Source organism: Fundulus heteroclitus, chromosome 14 (genome assembly GCF_011125445.2).
Source record: "Fundulus heteroclitus isolate FHET01 chromosome 14, MU-UCD_Fhet_4.1, whole genome shotgun sequence".
In the NCBI taxonomy this organism is placed as follows: Eukaryota; Metazoa; Chordata; class Actinopteri; order Cyprinodontiformes; family Fundulidae; genus Fundulus; species Fundulus heteroclitus.
This window is the reverse complement of record NC_046374.1, coordinates 12,545,621-12,565,070: the sequence shown is the minus strand read 5'-3', so window position 1 is coordinate 12,565,070 and position 19,450 is coordinate 12,545,621. Positions and strand designations below refer to the sequence as shown.

The 19,450-nt window shown below is 37.8% G+C and overlaps 2 protein-coding genes across 2 annotated transcripts; both read left to right on the top strand.

The window, feature by feature from the left end:
• The first annotated feature begins 5,796 nt into the window (after positions 1 to 5,796).
• On the top strand, positions 5,797 to 13,812 carry LOC118565918 (high affinity immunoglobulin gamma Fc receptor I-like). The gene is made up of 7 exons (XM_036147001.1): positions 5,797 to 5,807; positions 6,040 to 6,227; positions 8,005 to 8,268; positions 8,547 to 8,819; positions 10,501 to 10,764; positions 11,043 to 11,101; positions 13,759 to 13,812. Exons 1-7 carry the CDS (start codon positions 5,797 to 5,799, stop codon positions 13,810 to 13,812), a joined length of 1,113 nt encoding a protein of 370 aa, XP_036002894.1.
• Positions 13,813 to 13,924: 112 nt separating this feature from the next.
• LOC118565917 (high affinity immunoglobulin gamma Fc receptor I-like) lies at positions 13,925 to 17,553 on the top strand. Its single transcript, XM_036147000.1, has 3 exons — positions 13,925 to 14,205; positions 14,692 to 14,955; positions 17,288 to 17,553. The coding sequence occupies exons 1-3, from the start codon at positions 14,061 to 14,063 to the stop codon at positions 17,551 to 17,553; spliced, it is 675 nt and encodes a 224-aa protein (XP_036002893.1). The 5' UTR covers positions 13,925 to 14,060.
• The last annotated feature ends 1,897 nt before the right edge of the window (positions 17,554 to 19,450 follow it).

The window sequence follows — 19,450 nt, the reverse complement described above, 5'->3', positions numbered from 1 at the left end:
CTTAAAAGTCTTTATATGTTTATGTTTGAGATGCTTTTTTTATTCCAGTGGAAACTTTAAATTTGAAATGGACCAAAATCAAATGAAGTAAATATAAATATGCATATGGTAACAACAAGATAATAGATGGTTAAATATTTAATCAAAGAAACACACAAATCTGCTCTCTTAAAGATGGCAGAGAAACAGATCAAATGGTTATAAACTCTGTTTCCAACATGCAGAAACATTTTGATCAGAAACCCAGTGATGAATTTACGGAAAAAGCCCAGCATGCAGAGCAGAGCGTTTTCCATCCTAACATCCAGACCTGCTGCACAGCTCTTTAGAAAGGCTTCTCTTTGTTCTGACTATGATGATGAGAAAGTTACATCTACCACACATACATCACACCAGCATGTCTGATACTTCTCTCTATAGCCTGTGTGTTTCCTTCCTTTACTCACAAACCTCCCACCACAGAAACAGGTTTCACTGCAGCAGTTGGTAGACAGGTTTATATTTCCTGTCCGCTGCACAGACATTTCAACATTTTTCATTAATGTTTGATATCCAAAACACAGTTTTTAAATTCTTGATTCCTTGTCTTTTTGGTGTGTTAATTTCTTCGAAAAACATATTTCATTTCTCAGTTATGCACTGCTTTTTTTCAGTGTATCACAGAAAATCCCAACAAATTACCAAAAAACCTGTGTTCAGGTTTCTAGGGCATCATTCAGCTCAGTGTTTTAGGAGGAATCAGAAAGACCTCTCTGCACAGAGCGAGAGGTGACAGAGTGAGGTCTGCATGCACAAACATTGCAGCTCTGGTAATAGTGGACATTTTGGGGTGTTGTCAGAGACTGTATTTAAACTTCTCCAGAAAACAACAACTCCATCATTTCTTTCTTCCTTTCCACAGTGTGGAGACATTGTTTACTACTTTGATGAAAAGAAGACCTATTCTAAATTTTAAATGAAAATGTATGTAAATGTTGAAGATGAATGTCATGTAAAGTTATGCTTCACTCATTATTTTTAGTAACCATCTTCTTCACTCACTGTACACTTTTAGAGCTTCCTTTAAAAACTTTATCAGGTCCAATCAATTTCACTTTCCTTTTTAACTTAAAAAAGACCTGTGGTGAAGCGGGCGCTGTACTGATCCGTTGTGGTGAAGAGAGAGCTGAGCCAAAAGGTGAAGCTCTCGATTTACCGGTTGATCTACGTTCCTACCCTCATCTATGGTCATGAGCTTTGGGTCGTGACTGAAAGAACGAGATCCCGGATACAAGCGGCTGAAATTAGTTTTCTCCATAGTGTGTCTGGGCTCTCCCTTAGAGATAGGGTGAGGAGCTCAGTCATCCGGGGAGGACTCAGAGTAGAGCCGCTGCTCCTCCACGTCGAGAGGAGCCAGTTGAGGTGGCTCGGGCATCTGGTTAGGATGCCTCCCTGGTGAGGTGTTCCGGGCACGTCCCACCGAGAGGAGACCCAGAGGGAGACCCAGGACACGCTAGAATTACTATGTCTCTCTGCTGGCCTGGGAACGCCTTGGGATTCCGCCAGAGGAGCTGGCCCAACGTAGACACGATCGGAACGTGTGAACATAGACACGATCAAGATGGTCAAGTCACCAGATCTCAATCCAATAGATCATCCTTTGGGATATGGTGTGATGCTATCATGTCAATATGGACCGAATTCTCTGAGAAATATTTCGAGTACCCTGTTGAATCTATACCATGAAGGATTAAGGCAGCTCTGAAGCCAAAAGTGGGTCCAACCAGGTACTAGTAAGGTGTACATAATAATGTGGCTGGTGAGAGAATATATATATATATATATATATATATATATATATATATATATATATATATATATATATATATATATATATATATATATATATATATATATATACATATATATATATACATCCGTTTTCTTACTTGCTTATATCCCTGATAGGGTCACGGGGGTTGCTGGTGCCTATCTCCAGCATTTCACTGGGCGATAGACAGGGTACAACCTGGACAGGTTGCCAGTTTGTCAAAGGGCAACACAGAGACAGAGAGGACAAACAGCCATTCACACACACCTAAGGACAATTTAGCCAGACCAATTAGTCATGTTTTTGGACTGTGGAAGGAAGCCAGAGTACCCGAAGAGAAGAGAGAGTCCATTATGTATAGGGAGAACAGAAAGACCCAGGGTTGGACGCAAACCCAGAACCTTCTTGCTGCAAGGCAACATCACTACCCACTGTGCAGCTCTCCCTCTCTCTCTCTCTCTCTCTCTCTCTCTCTCTCTCTCTCTCTCTCTCTCTCTCTCTCTCTCTCTCTCTCTGTCTTATATATATATATATATATATATATATATATATATATATATATATATATATACACAGTATGTGTGTGTGTATGTGTGTGTGAGTGTATTTGTCAAAATAAGTGTATATGTGTGTTGAGCGGATGTATGTGGGCCACATTGAGGTGCACAATTGTTGGAGCGCTGAGAACAGAAGCCCTGCAATACCAACAATTAGCACACCAAGGCTAAGGTTGCATTTATACCGAATGGGGAAAAAAATATTTATTTTTGTTAAAATAATTACTGAAATCAGCCCTGTGTATAATCTACAAGCCTAAAAAGTGAATGGGAGCGTACCTTAAACATCACAAAGCCTTTCAATTACCACAACTGGTTAGCTAGAAACAGATGGAGTTTGTACAAAGGCCACATAGCACGTATGCACACAGACACATACCTGCATGCAGGCATACATATGAAAAAGCTGATGTTCTTGGCTCCTTAGATGCTTGCAGTAAGTTTAAACTAAATTTGCATCATTCTGGATGGCCCTTCCCAAACACCAAAATTGAATAAATTCATACCTTTAACAGGTTAAAACATAGTTGTGCTGATGGGAAAAAAAGACATGCCCACGACTGCTTCAGTCATCCTCTGTTCATGTTTAGTCCTGGTTGGGTTTATGTGGGTGGGATAAAGCAGATCATGAATGGTTAACTGGCAAGAGGTAAGTATTAAACCTGAAAGATTTCAAACTTAGTCATTAGATAGAGGTAAAGCTCAGTTCACTGGAAAGACAAGGTGTCAATATCAATGTCTGTCTTTGTGCAGGAAGAAATAAACACACAAGAGAATTTAGAAACAGGGAAACCTTCTTTTGAAAACTTTACTTCACAACTACTTCTATTACATACACTGATATTGCTATGATAGTGATCCCCTAAAATAATATTGCAACATTGTTTAAAATTGTTTTTTGTTGTTTTTTGGATATCACACATTAATGAAAAATGTTGAAATGTCTGTGCAGCGGACAGGAAATATAAACCTGTCTACCAACTGCTGCAGTCAAACCTGCTGCTGTGGTGGGAGGTTTGTGAGTAAAGGAAGGAAACACACAGACTAAACTGAGAAGTATCAGACATGCTGGTGTCATTTATGTGTGGTAGATGTAACTTTCTCATCATTATAGTCAGAACAAAGCAGAAGCCTTTCTGATGAGCTGTGCAGCAGGTCTGGATGTTAGGATGGAGAACGCTCTGCCCTTCATGCTGGGCTTTTTTTGTAAGTTCATCACTGGGTTTCTGTTCAGTGATCAAAATGTTTCTACATGTTGGAAACAGAGTTTATCACCTTTTGATCTGTTTCTCTGCCATCTTTAAAAGAGGAGATGTGTGTGTTTCTATAATACATTTTTAACCTCCTGTTACCTTGGTGTTACCATATAAACGCCTTTTGATGTTGCTATTTTTGATTTTGCAAACCTACGTTTAATTTTTAATACCAGAATTTGACCTGAAAATGCCATTATTAAATTGTATTTGTTGGGATTTAGTTTCTCTGTCAGTGGGATTATATCTGATCAGCTGTTATTTTTCACTGTAGTGCTCAGTGCTCTCATCTGTGATCATGCGGATGGTGAGAACATAGTTTCTTCTACTTCTTTGAATTATTGTGAACTGTTTTGTTTATGAGATGATCAGACTAATTGAACAACTGCTTGCATTCATTTTAACTGAATGAAAAATATTTTAGTCCAAATTACTGTTATATGAGTTTTCTTTTTCCATCTGATCATCTCAACAGCTCAGTCTGAACCAGGAAGGAGAGCCGGCGCTGAAAAGGGTAAATACTTAGTCGCACCAGTAAATGGTAAAGTCAGCAACAGTCTTGTCTAATGTCCAGTGTGAGTAATAATGGCTGCCCAGTATCTTCAGTATCTTCTGTTTTCAGTAGGAGTTATCGTGTTTAGAAGATGTGTAAACCGAAACATTTAGATGAGTGAAAACTTAAATGTTTATTCCTCTTTGCAAAGAATTACTAGTTTTGTCTCTTCAGCACCGTCTGTTGTCTGTGATCTGAAGGCAACAATTCATTTGAGAAACAAATTTCTTGTTTCTCTTTTATGTACGGTGAGATGTGTTGTGGTTTTTAAGAGATCAAATATTTTTTCTGACCCTCCGCTGTTTTACCATCCAGTAACATTGAAGGTTCTGAATCTCCAAAGAGATTTCAATAGGAAATGTCTACAATTTAGTATAAGATGAACTTTTAAAATAAGTACACTAAAAAAAGCATGATTTGTTTACATTTTCCCTGAAGTTATAAAGACTATGTTTGCTTTTCATTCTCTTTCTGTTTTAACTGTGTTGTTTTAAATAGATTTCAACACGCCGTCAGTGTCTCTGTTCATTTTCATCGAAATGAAATGTTTCATCTAAATGTTAATGTTTATTTGTTGATGCTAATTATGTAGAGATGAAGAACAAACTTAATTTTCTCCTGCATCAATCCATTTCTTTCTGATGCACCAGGTGACTCAGTGATAGAGCAGGAGCACCATGCAGAGGCTGCAGTCTCGGACGTAGCGGTTAAATTCCTGCCCCCGATCCATTTACTGCATATTTTTCCATTCTGTCTCTGCTCTTCTTCCTGTCCAGCTACTGATGAATAAAGGCTTCTAGTGCCTCTTAGCTAGACACTCAGAATAATACCTTGACTGACATAACTGGTCAAAGTAATCTGAGGGACATGATGTCACAAAACTTCCCACAGTTTCTAGGGTCAGATATTGAAGTGCTTCCATCATACTGAGAGTTTCTGTGCTGAGATTCTGATAGAAAACAATTATATAAGCACCAAGTGTGACTGCTTCCTGGCAAATGTTGATTTGTTAATTTCTGATGTTTTCTTGGTTCGTAACAATTTTCTGGTATTTCGATATAAGAATTATTTCATGTTTTTATCTTCTTTTTTCAGAAAAAAAAACAAAAAAGATATTTTATTTGCATAGCACATCTTCATGACAAAGTGTTAATTGTAAACCATAACAGTTAAAATTATTCTCCCTTTTGTTAAATGAAAGCTTCTGTCAGTCTTCTGATTGAATGTTATTCATTGTAGTTTCTAAGCCGACTGTGATCCTGCAACCCAACTGGTCTGAGATATTCAGAGGAGAGACTGTCACTCTGAGATGTGAGATCCAGGGAGGTGGAGGAGCTCAGTGGACGTATGAATGGAGACCAACCACCAGAAACTCTCCATCATCCAGTGAATACAGGATCATCAGCGTCTTTGAGTCTGATAGTGGAGACTACTGGTGTATGGCTAGAAGAGACCATCAGATAACAGGATGGAGTGATTCCTTCAGACTGACAGTGAGATGTAAGTCTTATTTAGAAGCTTATTTTATAGTTCTGATCTAAAATAAAAGGCATTTTACTGTATTTATGACCTCAGACCACAGAAAATATGAATACCTTCTGTTAGATATGCAGAAAAAGCAACATGGTGCTGAAGTAAATTCATTAAAAACTTGCTTCATACTTTAATTATAAATAATTTCATTTTGAACAAAGATTAAATTTTTTTAATTAAATGGGTGGTTTTGTCTTTGTCCCTTAAGTAAGCCTGAATTGTTTTCCTTTCTGCTCTCAATCTAACAGCATATAAACCTAGAGCCACGCTGACAGCAAAGAGAACAATCATACCAGCAGGGGGCAGTGTAGCACTACGATGTTCTGTTTCCAGCTCTGCTGGCTGGAAGTTTGACTGGTTCAGACAGGAGTCAGTGTCTTCTCCAGCTAAGCTCATCAGAACCAATGAACCAGATGGAGTCCTCAGAGTCTCAGAGGGAGGTGTGTACAGCTGCAGAGGAGGAAGAGGAGATCCAGCTTTCTACACTGAAACCAGCACAGAGGTCACCATTCTGGAAACTGGTGAGTTTATGTTTGCGTATCAATTAAAAAACAAGGGATTTTTTATTTTTTTATTTTGAACCTCTTCAAAAGTTTTGTAGAAAAATACAATTTCTGTCATATTGAAAAGAAGTAGAACATTGTATGACTTATTGTTAAAACTGCATTTTATTACCCAAGGTCAGCCTGCTAAAATATATTTAACAAATTACAAGACTTTTAAATTAAGATGTTTTTCTTATTTATATTATTCTTTTAGTCTTCATAATATTTATTTTTCATGTCAAATCACCAAACGCTGGATATAGGCACCAGCAACCCCCGCGACCCCATGAGGGATTAAGCGGTTTGGAAAATGAATGAATTAATGAATGAATGTCAAATCACCATTTAGTTTACGGTTTCATTTAAATATACGGATTTATTCAGATTAGTTACATTATATAGACTCAGACTCAGTGAATTATTGCCATCTCAAACAGCAGCAAAAGGATTTTTGTTGAATTTGTATTTAATGCATTTATGACCAAATATTTCTTAATGTGAACAGTTTCCATTAAACCTACTATGATCCTGCTACACAACTGGTCGGAGATATTCAGAGGAGAGACAGTCACTCTGAGATGTGAGATCCAGGGAGGTGGAGGAGCTCAGTGGACGTATGAATGGAGAACATCCACCAGAAACTCTCCATCATCCAGTGAATACAGGATCAACAGCGTCTCTGAGTCTGATAGTGGAGACTACAACTGTATGGGTAGAAGAGGCTATCAGATAACAGAATGGAGTGATGCCTTCAGACTGACATTGAGATGTGAGTCAGACTTTGGAGCTTCTCTTATTGTTCTGATCTAAATCTTTTTTTTTTATTGTATTTATGACCACATTCTACAGAAAATATGAAAATCTTCTTTAAGATATGCAGGAAAAAAACATGTCACTCAATTAAATATATAAAAACGTGGTTCAAATTTGAATTATGAATAATTTAATTTTGAAGGAAATATGTCACCTTTTAAGATCAAATATGTTTTTATATATTGTTCCCTGAAGTAAGTAATTATCATTGTCTTTCTGCTCTAAACCCAACAGCAGTTAAACCTAGAGCCAGACTGACACCAGATAAAACAGTCATACCAGCAGGGGGCAGTGTAGCTCTACGGTGCTCTGTTTCCAGATCTGCTGGCTGGAAGTTTGTCTGGTTCAGACAGGAGTCAGTGTCTTCTCCAGCTCAGCTCATCAGAACCAATGAACCAGATGGAGTCCTCAGAGTCTCAGAGGGAGGTGTGTACAGCTGCAGAGGAGGAAGAGGAGATCCAGCTTTCTACACTGAAAACAGCACAGAGGTCACCATTCAGGAAACTGGTGAGTTTATGTTTGCGTATCAATTAAAAAACAAGGGATTTTTTTATTATTATTTTGAACCTCTTCAAAAGTTTTGTAGAAAAATACAATTTCTGTCATATTGAAAAGAAGTAGAACATTGTATGACTTATTGTTAAAACTGCATTTTATTACCCAAGGTCAGCCTGCTGAAATATATTTAACAAATTACAAGACTTTTAAATTAAGATGTTTTTCTTATTTATATTATTCTTTTAGTCTTCATAATATTTATTTTTCATATCAAATCACCATTTAGTTTACGGTTTCATTTAAATATACGGATTTATTCATATTAGTTACATTATATAGACTCAGACTCAGTGAATTATTGCCATCTCAAACAGCAGCAAAAGGATTTTTGTTGAATTTGTATTTAATGCATTTATGACCAAATATTTCTTAATGTGAACAGTTTCCATTAAACCCACTGTGACCCTGCAACCCAACTGGTCTGAGATATTCAGAGGAGAGACAGTCACCCTGAGATGTGAGATCCAGGGAGGTGGAGGAGCTCAGTGGACGTATGAATGGTACCCAGCCACCAGAAACTCTCCATCATCCAGTGAATACAGGATCAACAGCGTCTCTGAGTCTGATAGTGGAGACTACAGCTGTATGGCTAGAAGAGGCTATCAGATAACAGGATGGAGTGATGCCTTCAGACTGACATTGAGATGTGAGTCAGACTTTGGAGCTTCTCTTATTGTTCTGATCTAAATCTTTTTTTTTTATTGTATTTATGACCACATTCTACAGAAAATATGAAAATCTTCTTTAAGATATGCAGGAAAAAAACATGTCACTCAATTAAATATATAAAAACTTGGTTCAAACTTGAATTATGAATAATTTAATTTTGAAGGAAATATGTCACTTTTTAAGATCAAATATGTTTTTATATATTGTTCCCTGAAGTAAGTAATTATCATTGTCTTTCTGCTCTAAACCCAACAGCAGATAAACCCAGAGCCTCACTAACAGTAGATAAAACAGTCATACCAGCAGGGGGCAGTGTAGCACTACGGTGCTCTGTTTCCAGCTCTGCTGGCTGGAAGTTTGACTGGTTCAGACAGGAGTCAGTGTCTTCTCCAGCTCAGCTCATCAGAACCAATGAACCAGATGGAGTCCTCAGAGTCTCAGAGGGAGGTGTGTACAGCTGCAGAGGAGGAAGAGGAGATCCAGCTTTCTACACTCAAACCAGCACAGAGGTCACCATTCAGAAAACTGGTAAGTTTATGTTTGCGTATCAATTAAAAAACAAGGGATTTTTTTTTTTTTATTTTGAACCTCTTCAAAAGTTTTGTAGAAAAATACAATTTCTGTCATATTGAAAAGAAGTAGAACATTGTATGACTTATTGTTAAAACTGCATTTTATTACCCAAGGTCAGCCTGCTGAAATATATTTAACAAATTACAAGACTTTTAAATTAAGATGTTTTTCTTATTTATATTATTCTTTTAGTCTTCATAATATTTATTCTTCATGTCAAATCACCATTTCGTTTACGGTTTCATTTAAATATACGGATTTATTCAGATTAGTTACATTATATAGACTCAGACTCAGTGAATTATTGCCATCTCAAACAGCAGCAAAAGGATTTTTGTTGAATTTGTATTTAATGCATTTATGACCAAATATTTCTTAATGTGAACAGTTTCCATTAAACCTACTATGATCCTGCTACACAACTGGTCGGAGATATTCAGAGGAGAGACAGTCACTCTGAGATGTGAGATCCAGGGAGGTGGAGGAGCTCAGTGGACGTATGAATGGAGAACATCCACCAGAAACTCTCCATCATCCAGTGAATACAGGATCAACAGCGTCTCTGAGTCTGATAGTGGAGACTACAACTGTATGGGTAGAAGAGGCTATCAGATAACAGAATGGAGTGATGCCTTCAGACTGACATTGAGATGTGAGTCAGACTTTGGAGCTTCTCTTATTGTTCTGATCTAAATCTTTTTTTTTTATTGTATTTATGACCACATTCTACAGAAAATATGAAAATCTTCTTTAAGATATGCAGGAAAAAAACATGTCACTCAATTAAATATATAAAAACGTGGTTCAAATTTGAATTATGAATAATTTAATTTTGAAGGAAATATGTCACCTTTTAAGATCAAATATGTTTTTATATATTGTTCCCTGAAGTAAGTAATTATCATTGTCTTTCTGCTCTAAACCCAACAGCAGTTAAACCTAGAGCCAGACTGACACCAGATAAAACAGTCATACCAGCAGGGGGCAGTGTAGCTCTACGGTGCTCTGTTTCCAGATCTGCTGGCTGGAAGTTTGTCTGGTTCAGACAGGAGTCAGTGTCTTCTCCAGCTCAGCTCATCAGAACCAATGAACCAGATGGAGTCCTCAGAGTCTCAGAGGGAGGTGTGTACAGCTGCAGAGGAGGAAGAGGAGATCCAGCTTTCTACACTGAAAACAGCACAGAGGTCACCATTCAGGAAACTGGTGAGTTTATGTTTGCGTATCAATTAAAAAACAAGGGATTTTTTTATTATTATTTTGAACCTCTTCAAAAGTTTTGTAGAAAAATACAATTTCTGTCATATTGAAAAGAAGTAGAACATTGTATGACTTATTGTTAAAACTGCATTTTATTACCCAAGGTCAGCCTGCTGAAATATATTTAACAAATTACAAGACTTTTAAATTAAGATGTTTTTCTTATTTATATTATTCTTTTAGTCTTCATAATATTTATTTTTCATATCAAATCACCATTTAGTTTACGGTTTCATTTAAATATACGGATTTATTCATATTAGTTACATTATATAGACTCAGACTCAGTGAATTATTGCCATCTCAAACAGCAGCAAAAGGATTTTTGTTGAATTTGTATTTAATGCATTTATGACCAAATATTTCTTAATGTGAACAGTTTCCATTAAACCCACTGTGACCCTGCAACCCAACTGGTCTGAGATATTCAGAGGAGAGACAGTCACCCTGAGATGTGAGATCCAGGGAGGTGGAGGAGCTCAGTGGACGTATGAATGGTACCCAGCCACCAGAAACTCTCCATCATCCAGTGAATACAGGATCAACAGCGTCTCTGAGTCTGATAGTGGAGACTACAGCTGTATGGCTAGAAGAGGCTATCAGATAACAGGATGGAGTGATGCCTTCAGACTGACATTGAGATGTGAGTCAGACTTTGGAGCTTCTCTTATTGTTCTGATCTAAATCTTTTTTTTTTATTGTATTTATGACCACATTCTACAGAAAATATGAAAATCTTCTTTAAGATATGCAGGAAAAAAACATGTCACTCAATTAAATATATAAAAACTTGGTTCAAACTTGAATTATGAATAATTTAATTTTGAAGGAAATATGTCACTTTTTAAGATCAAATATGTTTTTATATATTGTTCCCTGAAGTAAGTAATTATCATTGTCTTTCTGCTCTAAACCCAACAGCAGATAAACCCAGAGCCTCACTAACAGTAGATAAAACAGTCATACCAGCAGGGGGCAGTGTAGCACTACGATGTTCTGTTTCCAGCTCTGCTGGTTGGAAGTTTGACTGGTTCAGACAGGAGTCAGTGTCTTCTCCAGCTCAGCTCATCAGAACCAATGAACCAGATGGAGTCCTCAGAGTCTCAGAGGGAGGTGTGTACAGCTGCAGAGGAGGAAGAGGAGATCCAGCTTTCTACACTCAAACCAGCACAGAGGTCACCATTCAGAAAACTGGTAAGTTTATGTTTGCGTATCAATTAAAAAACAAGGGATTTTTTTTTTTTTATTTTGAACCTCTTCAAAAGTTTTGTAGAAAAATACAATTTCTGTCATATTGAAAAGAAGTAGAACATTGTATGACTTATTGTTAAAACTGCATTTTATTACCCAAGGTCAGCCTGCTGAAATATATTTAACAAATTACAAGACTTTTAAATTAAGATGTTTTTCTTATTTATATTATTCTTTTAGTCTTCATAATATTTATTCTTCATGTCAAATCACCATTTCGTTTACGGTTTCATTTAAATATACGGATTTATTCAGATTAGTTACATTATATAGACTCAGACTCAGTGAATTATTGCCATCTCAAACAGCAGCAAAAGGATTTTTGTTGAATTTGTATTTAATGCATTTATGACCAAATATTTCTTAATGTGAACAGTTTCCATTAAACCTACTGTGATCCTGCTACACAACTGGTCTGAGATATTCAGAGGAGAGACAGTCACTCTGAGATGTGAGATCCAGGAAGGTGGAGGAGCTCAGTGGACGTACGGATGGAAATATGGATGGACGTATGGATGGAGCCCAACCAGAAACTCTCCATCATCCAGTGAATACAGGATCATTGCAACTGACAGCGGCAGATACAGCTGCAGAGGAACAGGAAACTATCTGTTAACACAATGGAGTGATGATCTCTCAGTAACTGTTTGTAAGTGGATCATCATTTATAGACATGATGAGCTTAATTACATTGTTTAAACAAGTCTCATCCAAACAATTTACTTTTCCTGACATTATACTGTTTTATGTTATTTACCATATTTTTCGGACCATAAGGCACACCAGATTAAAAGGCGCACTAAATATTCTTCCCAAGTGTGTAATATCACTCCGCCCCTTTACGTACACACCTCTCTCCTGAGAGAGAGAGCTATCCGTCTCTGCCAGAGGACAGAGTAGTTTGACTACAGAAGGCTCCCACCACACACCTGTCAGTGAGAACAGAGAGGGACTGTGAGGCTGCGCGTCCTTGAGACCGCCTGCTTGGAGCAGCTGAGTGTATCAAACTCGGTGTCACTTATAAAACAGTTTGATGTAAAGACTTCTTGCCCCCAAGAAGTTTATTGTGTGACACTGCATAAAAAAATTAGCTTTGCACATATCTGTATGGGCGGAGTCCGTGCAGAGTATGCCTTGAATATGTGCGGACCTTTATGGAGTGAACTAGGCCCCATTATGTGGGGGTCTTCACATGAATGCACTTCTAGTTTCGACATTACACCCAGGCAGTCTTGTAGACAGCTCAGGGGTCTGATCAGGTAGTGACACAGTGTACCTTAATGCCCCGAATATCCATTGAGAGGAGCAGCTCCGTTGCTTACCAAAGTCGTACTTACTAATTTTAGCAGATTTTTGAGCGCATCGTACCACATAAAATCAGTCTGTAAGCACAACTTTAATCATATATAAGGTGCACCGGAATATCAGAATCAGACATACTTTAATAATCCCAGAGGGAAATTACTTTTGTTACACACTCCAGATATACAAACATAAGGCGCATCATCAATTTTTGGGAAAATTTAAGGTTTTAGAGTGCGCCTTATAGTCCGAAAAATACATTAGTCAAATATTTTAGTTTAGGTTTTCAATTATTAAAAAATCACCTCTTCCTGCAGCCAAAAATCATTCATTGATCAACAAAGAAAAACTACAATAATTTTTGCTACAATCAGCTGCAGTTTTCTCAGTGCAAACATACATTTCTACTGAGAAAACTACGTTTATGTTACATTTTAATTAAATATTACCAGTAATTGATGATCCTATTAGATTTTCAAGTGTCTTAAACTTTGCTGCTCAGGAGCCACAATCCATCCATCCATTTTCTAACACGACTATCCCTTGTGGGTTCGCGAGGGGTGCTGGTGCCTATCTCCAACTGTCAATGGGCGAGAGGGTACATCCTGGACAGGTCACCAGTCCATCGCTGGGTGGGAGCCAAAATATATTTTAATACTTTCAAGCCATGATTAATAATAATGCAGCTAAAGTGGGAAAAAACACTGAACTTTTACAGGTTTTAAAGCGATGATAACTTTAGAAGATTATAAAAATATGATGTCGTGAAGAAATGAGGGGTGACATAAATTTCCACTGCTTATATAAAACACATTCTACATCCTATATCTGGCAATAAAACTTAACAGAAGAAAAATTGGCAGGCAAGGAATAAAAAAAAGCAAACATTAAGCTATTGACCATTGAAACAGATTATTTCTGATACCGCCACTTTGATCTGCACCATGGAAACAAAAGCTTAGAAAAACGTCTCACCTACATCTCCTAAAAGAAAATTGCTTCATTAAAATGTATTTTTCATTTCATGTAAATTGTATTCATTATGTTTTATGTTATTCTATTATAAATGTTTTTTATTTTCCAGTTTTGTGATCACTACACCTTTGTCATTTACAATAAATCTCCTGACAGGCAGTAGATTTATAATACATTTTAAGAGCTAACATTTTAATCAAAGTAAAATTCAGACACAATAGTGTTGATGTCTCCTAACTCTTGATTTCAGCAGCTAAACCTCAGCTTGTCCTCTCTGTGTCTCCATCCTGGCTGAGTCCTGGAGCCTCAGTGACTCTGAGCTGTGAGGTTAAACCTTCGTCTGCAGGATGGAGGTTCTTCTGGTATAAAGCCGTCCCTGAACCATCCAGCAGCTCCTACAGCTTTGATCTGATGCCTGGCAGCACCAGCGGGACTGAAGAGAGCTCCTTCCTCATTAATGGACAGAATCACACAGCAGGCTATGTGTGCAGAGCAGGAAGAGGAGAAACAGTGTTTTACACTGATTACAGTCAACCAAAGTTTGTCTGGTCTGCAGGTCAGTTTCTTTCTCTCTATCCTTTAAATAAACAGGAGACATGATTTCAGTTATTTTAGTTGTGTTCAATCTGTGACCAGCATTTTGTGTCATGAGAGAAACATGAGTTCCGAAGACATTTGTGAGCATTTCTTATAGTCCCCTGAAAAGAGTATTTCAATATTACATTAAAAACAACTAAGTATGATCCATTTCTTTAACATTCAAGCTGAAAAAAAAAAAAGAATGAAATGCAATACAACTAGATAAAATGTATAATAAATATGCATGGTATGATAATAAAACTGACTAAATCAACTAAATAGAGAACAGTCAAAATTGTTGTCATCAATATCATTGTTTTGACGACAATGATGTCCAGAGTGTGGACAGGGAGAACAGATGGTTTGAAAGAGGGCTGAAAGAAGTCTTGTTGGTAAAAAGAGAAAAGCCTTTAAAAGATGTTTCTGTGCTCAGCTGAATCCTTGTGTGTGTGTTTTTTTCCAGATCCTCATCCAGCAGCATCTCTCTCTGTTAGTCCTGACAGAGTCCAACACTTCAGCTCTGACTCTGTGTCTCTGAGCTGTGAGGGAAACTCTGAGTGGAGAGTGAGGAGGTTTACAAAAAAAGATGGACTGTCAGACTGCTCCTACTGGGGGAACCTGCATAGATCTACATGTACCCTCAAACTATACTGGTATGACAGTGGAGTGTACTGGTGTGAGTCTGGATCAGGAGAGTTCAGCAATGCAGTCAACATCACTGTACAGAGTAGGTTATGGTTTATTATTATTTTCTCTAGCTTCTCCTTTTGTCTACATTCTCTGTGTCAATGTATATGCTGTTTTTTTTTCCAAAAGTGGCTGAGAGCTGCAAATGCACTGCAAATACATAAATGCCATGAAAAACACAAAAAGTACTCCAAACACAAAAAAGAGGCCGACACACAAACATACAAAACACATGCAACAAAAAACTGCAGGTGTCATAACCTGGTATGTTATACATACAAATGTATAGTCAATTCATGTGTAGTCATTTTTAGAAGAAAAATGTTTTAAATAGAGCTCATTCAGGCCCTTTGCATACCCTTTTCACAGGAACATCTGTATCAAAGTGCGTTATAAATAAAATGTATTATTATTTTTATTTATTTATGCAGGCAAATTGAAAACATTATTTTTATTTTGTTCCAAAAAAAGGTAAAAAACAAAGCAACTGGACTTGTTTTCCGTAGTTGAAGACGTTTCGCTTCCTCTCCCGGCCCAAAAACATCGTCATCCCATATGTTGCTGGAGTCTCTGAAAAACTCAAGAGGATTTTCTCCAAACATAAAATCCCAGTACATTTCAAACCAAACAGGACCCTCTGACAGAGGCTTGTGCATCCCAAGGACAAAACCCCCAAACCTAAGATGAGCGGAGTGGTGTATGCAGTTCAGTGCAGTGAGGAATGTTCTGATCTTTATATTGGAGAAACCAAACAACCTCTCCACAGACGCATGGCTCAACACAGGAGAGCTACCTCCTCAGGTCAAGACTCTGCTGTCCACCTACACCTTAAGGACAAAGGACACTCTTTTGAGGACCAAAATGTTCACATTTTGGACAAAGAAGACAGATGGTTTGAAAGGGGTGTGAAGGAAGCCATCTACGTCAAGAGAGAAAGACCAACCTTAAACAGAGGAGGAGGCCTTAGGTTCCAACTCTCAAAAACTTACAACACAGCTATAGGATTAATTCCAGCCAATCGTCAACTTAACTCTCACCCTCATTCAGGTGATTAAAACATTGTTCCTTTAAGCCAAGCCAATAACAACTCTAACGACTCCTCGTTACAGAGGAGTGGACCAGTTTCGGTCCATTCCGCTGGCTTAATGGTTTTAACGACCGCCCATTACTAAGGGGTGGTCCTGTTTCGGTTGAATTTGCATGTTATCTAAGCCATTACAGGCCTTTGTTTGGAATGGTATAAAGCTTGTTACTCATCATTACTCCAGACTTTTTGAATTGAGAAAGCTTCCGGGAGAGGAAGCGAAACGTCTTCAACTACGGAAAACAAGTCCAGTTGCTTTGTTTTTTACCTTTTTTTGGAATGACCATGACCTGGATGACTGAGAATCTTCACCAGCATATTTTTATTTTGGCAACCAACAATGGAGCAGTTGACCTGAGCGCGACATTTGGACATTCTGTAATTTCAACACAACTCTTTAGTGGCAAGTGATTTCAAATGGTTGAGCGGCAGGCATGGCTTACTGGTGACTCTTGTGGGTAGGGTTGTTGTTATGGATTCAGTTCCAGCTTCCACTTGTCACATGTAATGTGCCCCTGGGCAAGGCAATTGACCCAGAGTTGCCTACATATTGGTGTACAAATGTGGTGTGGAACAGGTGAATGTGGCTGTAGCATAAAGCACGTTGAGTGGTAGCGAGGACTGAAAAAGCACTATTAAAGTTCAGTTCTTTTACCGTTCAGCTTTGCTTTTGTAAACCAGCTTGCATATTCACAAAGTAGAAATTTAAATGAGCCGTAGAGCAGATTTTCTTCAGAATTCATGAGAAACCTGACTAAGCGGTCAGAACATGTGGGAATGGAAGGACACATGGGGAACTGTAGTATCAGCTCAGAGAAGGAAACATAATCTTTTGGAACAGTAAAGAAGACATGACCTCCTTATTTTTTCAGTTTCCAACCCTTTGACCTCCTTGTGTACTTAGTGTGCATTTACATGCATTTCATAAAACGTCTGTGTAGAGGTCAGCCACTGTGACTGTGTAGCTGTTATAGTCGACGAAAAACCATCACTTCAGCATCAAGACTACTCGTGACAAGCAAGAGTGATACAAAGACCTGATTTTGAATATAAAATGTCAGAATGTGCAAATCATGTGGGTCTGATCCGTATAGACAGCCATGAAGAAAAAAAGATTCAAGTGATCAATAATGAAAAAAAAAGATATTTAAGGTGTTTTACAACACTGGAAGTTTACTGCCAGAGTTGAATCATAAAACATGAAGGGGAAAGCATTTTTGTTGTGTTTTAATAGTTTCACTCCCACAGATCTCTGACTAAATGTAAATATTATCTGACTGTTTTACAGATAATTATGGTCCTATCCTGGTGAGCCCCGTCCATCCTGTGACTGAGGGAGATCCTGTTACTCTGAGTTGCAGAGATAAACAACAAAAGCTGCTCTCCAAGGTGTTTTTCTATCACAATGACAAACTGGTCCACAATGACAGCAGAGAGGAGCTGAAGATCTCTGCAGTGTCAAAGTCACACGAAGGTTTCTACAAGTGTAAACATTCAGGAAAGGAGTCACCAAAGAGCTGGATGGCTGTTAGAGGTGAGGATAAAAACATTTGATGCATTTTATTCAGTAAAACCACTTACCTTTAATTTTGGAACAAAATGAACACTGTTTTGCAGATTATTGTCAGTTTAAGCTTAAAATCACATTTATCTACAGCGAGTGAATGATGCCATAAAGTCTGCAGATGAATAACACTAATTTCTTTTTAATTGTTCTTATTTCCAGTGGCCATATCCAGACCTTTCAGCTCTGTTGTGCCGTTGATCATTGCACCAATTGTTGGAATCATTCTCATCATTCTCCTGCTCTTGTTTTGTCTCTTCAGACGGTCCAAAGGTGAAACATTTTTCTGCTTACGCTGGATCAGATTGTTAATTTAAAAACTTCAAATACAGACATTGATTATTTTGTTGTGACACAAACTGGCAGCTTGATGGTTTGAATAATAAAATATGACAAATATCCACTTCACAGGTCTGTGCTGCATCAGGTGATTACATCATGCCATCATTTTTATCACCATATTATAAATTAACTTAATATAATTTTGCTGAATAACATTCATGTATCCATTGTGTTTCAGATCAAAGGTCCCAGAGAGCAATAGTCTGAGCCCCACCACAAACCAGACTGAAAGTCATGAATACAGATCCCTCTTTCATGGTTAGAGTTTATTTAGATGCCTCTTCTTACATGTTTGGATTATTTAACCTCAGTATTTCTACCACAGATCATTAGTTGTATTGGTGATCTTCAGCTGGTGACCGTACCTCAAACTGCAGGGATTGTGCAATCACTTCCATTTTTAGATGTGTGCACTACCTGCTATGTGCAATACTCATTGCAAAGTGTATTGAGATTATATGAGGTAATCATTATTGTTGGTATGCTTCTGCTGTGATCAGAAACCATGAAGCAGTTCAGCCCAGTTCCTCAGAGACACAACAAATATGGTTTCTATTTTTCTAAATAACCAAAGTGAAAAATGGTGGAGGAGGAGTACAAAACAAGTAAAGACGACATAGATCATTGTATTTGTTGTTTTCTGTTTAAATTGAGGATCATCCATACTCTTTGCCCAGCGAGAGGAAAGAGAAAGTAACCAAGAAAATAAAAAGAAGTAGGGGAGTAGTAAAAAGAAGGGTGACAATTCATGAGGGAGTGGGGATTTCAAAACAGATGTGATGTCACAGGCTTTCGGATGAACAGGTAAGTTAACTCAGTATAACTGTGAAGTTTATTTTGTCGTTATGTCAGAAACAGGGCAGTACAGTCCAGCAACTACTCTGTCCTCCCAGCAGAGACAGCTAGTTTGTTCGTCTTCATCGCCCTCTCAGTGAGAATGTTTGTACGGGGAGAGATATTTCAGCCGGTTCACAATGTTTGTAGCGCAGCAACGCGAGCTGGTATCGTTATAACTCGTGTTCATAGTCGCTAATTTTAAAGCCCAAATATGTGACTTCACTTTCAGAAACAAAAACAAAACCGCAACCCCCGACTCCCGAATGTACAAATGACCTTAGAAGAAAAAACAAGTCCAAAATCACTTATAATAAGCGGACTTGGCTACAGTGCTGAAAAAAAAACATTTCCCATGATGACCATAGGTATTAGCAGTAGCTTGGTATCAACTACATGGAGGACACATACTTGTTGACATTGTTACATTTATGATACTCCATGGCTTATGTAGTAGTTATTACGTGCTTAACTGTGAGGTCGTTTGTAATTCATTTAGCACACCACTAGATGGCTGTAAATCTTACATGCTGGGGCTTTAAAAATAACATTTGTTTGCTGTTCATTAATGAGATTTTTGTCTTCTTATTCACTATAGGTACTGATGAGGTCTATGAATCAGTCAACTCTGCTGAAGCGGATGGAAATGGTTGAGTATATCGTTTCAAGCCGTTTTAGATTAAACAAATCGGTAATTTACAGAAACCTGTT

Excerpts from the sequence above, each read along its gene's own strand:
- LOC118565918 (XM_036147001.1), top strand. Across the intron at positions 6,228-8,004 it reads GGTCACCATTCTGGAAACTG|TTTCCATTAAACCCACTGTG; the intron begins GTGAGTTTATGT and ends TAATGTGAACAG. Across the intron at positions 10,765-11,042 it reads CTTCAGACTGACATTGAGAT|CAGATAAACCCAGAGCCTCA; the intron begins GTGAGTCAGACT and ends TAAACCCAACAG.
- LOC118565917 (XM_036147000.1), top strand. The coding sequence starts at position 14,061 with ATGCCTGGCAGCACCAGCGGGACTGAAGAGAGCTCCTTCCTCATTAAT. Across the intron at positions 14,206-14,691 it reads AAAGTTTGTCTGGTCTGCAG|ATCCTCATCCAGCAGCATCT; the intron begins GTCAGTTTCTTT and ends GTTTTTTTCCAG. Across the intron at positions 14,956-17,287 it reads AGTCAACATCACTGTACAGA|ATAATTATGGTCCTATCCTG; the intron begins GTAGGTTATGGT and ends ACTGTTTTACAG.